The sequence below is a fragment of the Sapajus apella genome, unplaced genomic scaffold (assembly GCF_009761245.1).
Source record: "Sapajus apella isolate SASKATOON/1434 unplaced genomic scaffold, GSC_monkey_1.0 scaffold185, whole genome shotgun sequence".
NCBI classification, from domain to species: domain Eukaryota; kingdom Metazoa; phylum Chordata; class Mammalia; order Primates; family Cebidae; genus Sapajus; species Sapajus apella.
In genome coordinates this window covers 678,203-680,877 of record NW_022437125.1, presented here as the reverse complement: position 1 = coordinate 680,877, position 2,675 = coordinate 678,203, and the positions used below count along the sequence as shown (strand labels likewise).

General features: G+C 51.0%; 1 protein-coding gene across 1 annotated transcript in view; it reads left to right on the top strand.

Annotated features, from left to right (window-relative positions):
- The window catches only part of CUNH19orf44 (chromosome unknown C19orf44 homolog), a 25,121-nt gene that overhangs the window by 15,885 nt on the left and 6,561 nt on the right, over positions 1 to 2,675 (top strand). Inside the window, exon 6 of the mRNA XM_032268705.1 lies at positions 1,123 to 1,218. Coding sequence (XP_032124596.1) covers positions 1,123 to 1,218 — 96 coding nt within the window. The remainder of the gene's footprint in view (positions 1 to 1,122; positions 1,219 to 2,675) is intronic.

Here is a 2,675-nt window from a genome sequence, read left to right as displayed (position 1 = left end):
GGAGTGCAGTGGTATAATCTTGGCTCACTGCAGCCTCCACCTCCCGGGTTCAAGTGATTCTCTTGCCTCAGCCTCCTGAGTAGCTGGGATTACAGATGCTCACCACCACACCTGGCTAATTTTTGTATTTTTAGTAGAGATGGGGTTTCACCATGTTGGTCATGTTGGTCTTGAACTCCTGACCTTGTGATCTACCCGCCTCTGCCTCCCAAAGTGCTGGGATTACAGGCGTGAGCCACCACGCCCAGCTAAATGGTATTTTCAACCTGGGGTCCAGGCTCAGAATCGTTTGTGTCTATCTGCACTTCTGTCCATAGTTTCGCCAATTTAGAAATGCTTTGTGAAACACTGGTGAGGCTCTCTTCCTAGACCAGGCCTGACAGGGAAAGGGGCGAGAAAAAATAGCAGTCATAAACACGCTGGCTTCAGAGCCCAGGGAATACACAACACCCGAGGTCAACAGTGACCCTTCGAAGAAAGGTTGGGAGACACAGGTATGCAGTATAAGAGCAACTAAAAAAAAAAAAAAAAAAAAAGAAGAAAGGGTGGGAGATCACATTCTCCACGGCTTTCGGCTGCAGCCACCATGGCTGGAGCCCCCGCTGCACCCAGCTAGGATGCCTGTGCCTTGAGCCAAGAAAACCTAGCAGGAAAATGGAGGCAGCTTTGGGAAATATGTGAAAGGGGAAGAGGTTAAAAAAAGCAAAGAGAGGCCAGGCACAGTGGCCCATGCTTGTGATTCCCAGCACTTTCGGAGGCTGAGGCAGGAGGATCACTTGAGCCCAGGAGTTCAAGACCACCCTGGGCAACATAGGGAGACCATATCTCTACAAAAAAACCTTTAAAAATGACCCAGGTCTGGTGACGTACCTGTAGTCCCAGCTACGTGGGGGACAACTTGTATGAGCCCAGGAGGCTGCAGTGAGCGGTGATCATGCTGCTGCACTCCAGACTGGGCAATAAAGCAAGACCCTGTCTCAAAAAAGAAATGCAAGAGTGGCGATCACCTTCAGAAAGAGGAAAGAGCAAGGTCACGTAGTTTATTCCAGGGTCGTATCTGCGGACCTGAAAGCCATTACTCCGTGTCCTGCCTGCTCACTCCTCCCTTCATCCCTGAGACAGTGGCCGGCATGGCAGCTATGGGGCCTGCCCTGGGAGGCGCCTACGTGGACCCGACGCCCATCGCCAGTCATGTTATCAGCGCGGACGCAGTAGAAGGTAACAGCCTGGCTTGGGAGATTCCTCCTGTTACATTTTACAGGGTTCATTTCACCTGCAAATTCACAACCACTCTGGAGGTGGGTGCCCCCTTGATTGCTGGCTGCAAAGGGTCCACTGTGTGGGGATTATTGTAGCCATGGGTACCTGCCACAGAGAGATAAGGTGTGGATGCCCTAGAACCTTCTGTCTCTTGCAAAGGGACACCAATGTCACACAAAACGAGGGTGAAGTGATGCCTATGTGCCCTGCATTCCAACAAGACCACTTTTTTTGTTTGTTTTGAGATGGGAGTCTTGCTCTGTGGCCCAGGCTGGAGTGCAGTGGTGTGATCTTCACTCACTGGGACCTCTACCTTCAGAGTTCAAGTGATTCTCCTGCCTCAGCCTCCCGAGTAGCTGGGATTACAGGCGCCCGCCACCACACCCAGCTAATTTTTGTATGTTTAGTAGGGATGGGGTTTCACCATGTTGGCCAGGCTGGTCTCAAACTCCTGACCTCAGGTGATCTGCCTACCTCAGCCTCCCAGAAGTGCTAGGATTATAGGCATGAGCCACTGCGCCCGGCCATTTTTTTTTTGAGTTGGAGTTTCACTCTTGTTGCCCAGGCTGGAGTGCAATGGCTCGATATTGGCTCACTTCAACCTCCGCCTCCCAGGGTTCAAGTGATTCTCATGCCTCAGCCTCCTGAGTATCTGGGATTATAGGTGTGCACCACCACGGCTGGCTAATTTTATATTTTTAGTAGAGACGGGGTTTCACCATGTTGGTCAGGCTGGTTTCGAACTCCCAACCTCAGGTGATCTGCCTGCCTCGGCTTCCAAAAGTGCTGGGATTATAGGCGTGAGCCACTGCACCTGGTCCCAGCCAATTTTTTAATTAATTAATTTTTTTTTGAGACGGTCTGTGTCATCCAGGCTGGAGTGCAGTGGCATGATCTCGGCCCACTGCGCCCTCCGCCTCCTGAGTTCAAGCAATTCTCCTGCCTCAGCCTCCCAAGTAGCTGGGCCACAGGGATCCGCCAACACGCCCAGCTGATTTTCTTTTTGTATTTTTAGTAGAGATGGTGTTTCACTATGTTGGCCAGGCTGGTATTGAACTCCTGACCTCATGATCTGCCCGTCTCGGCCTCCCAAAATGCTGGAATTACAGGCATAAGTCACTGTGCCTGGACTTTCATTTTTTTGAGATGGAGTCTATCTCTGTCACCTAGGCTGGAGTGCAATGGCACGATCTCGGCTCATTGCAACTTCCATCTCCTGGGTTTAAGCGATTCTCCTGCCTCAGCCTCTGAGTAGCTGGCATTACAGGCATTTGTCACCATGCCTGGCTAAGTTTTGTATTTTTAGTAGACATGGGGTTTTGCCATGTTGACCAGGCTGGTCTTGAAATCCTGACCTCAGATGATCCATTTGCCTTGGCCTCCCAAAGTGCTGGGATTATAGGCATTAACCACTG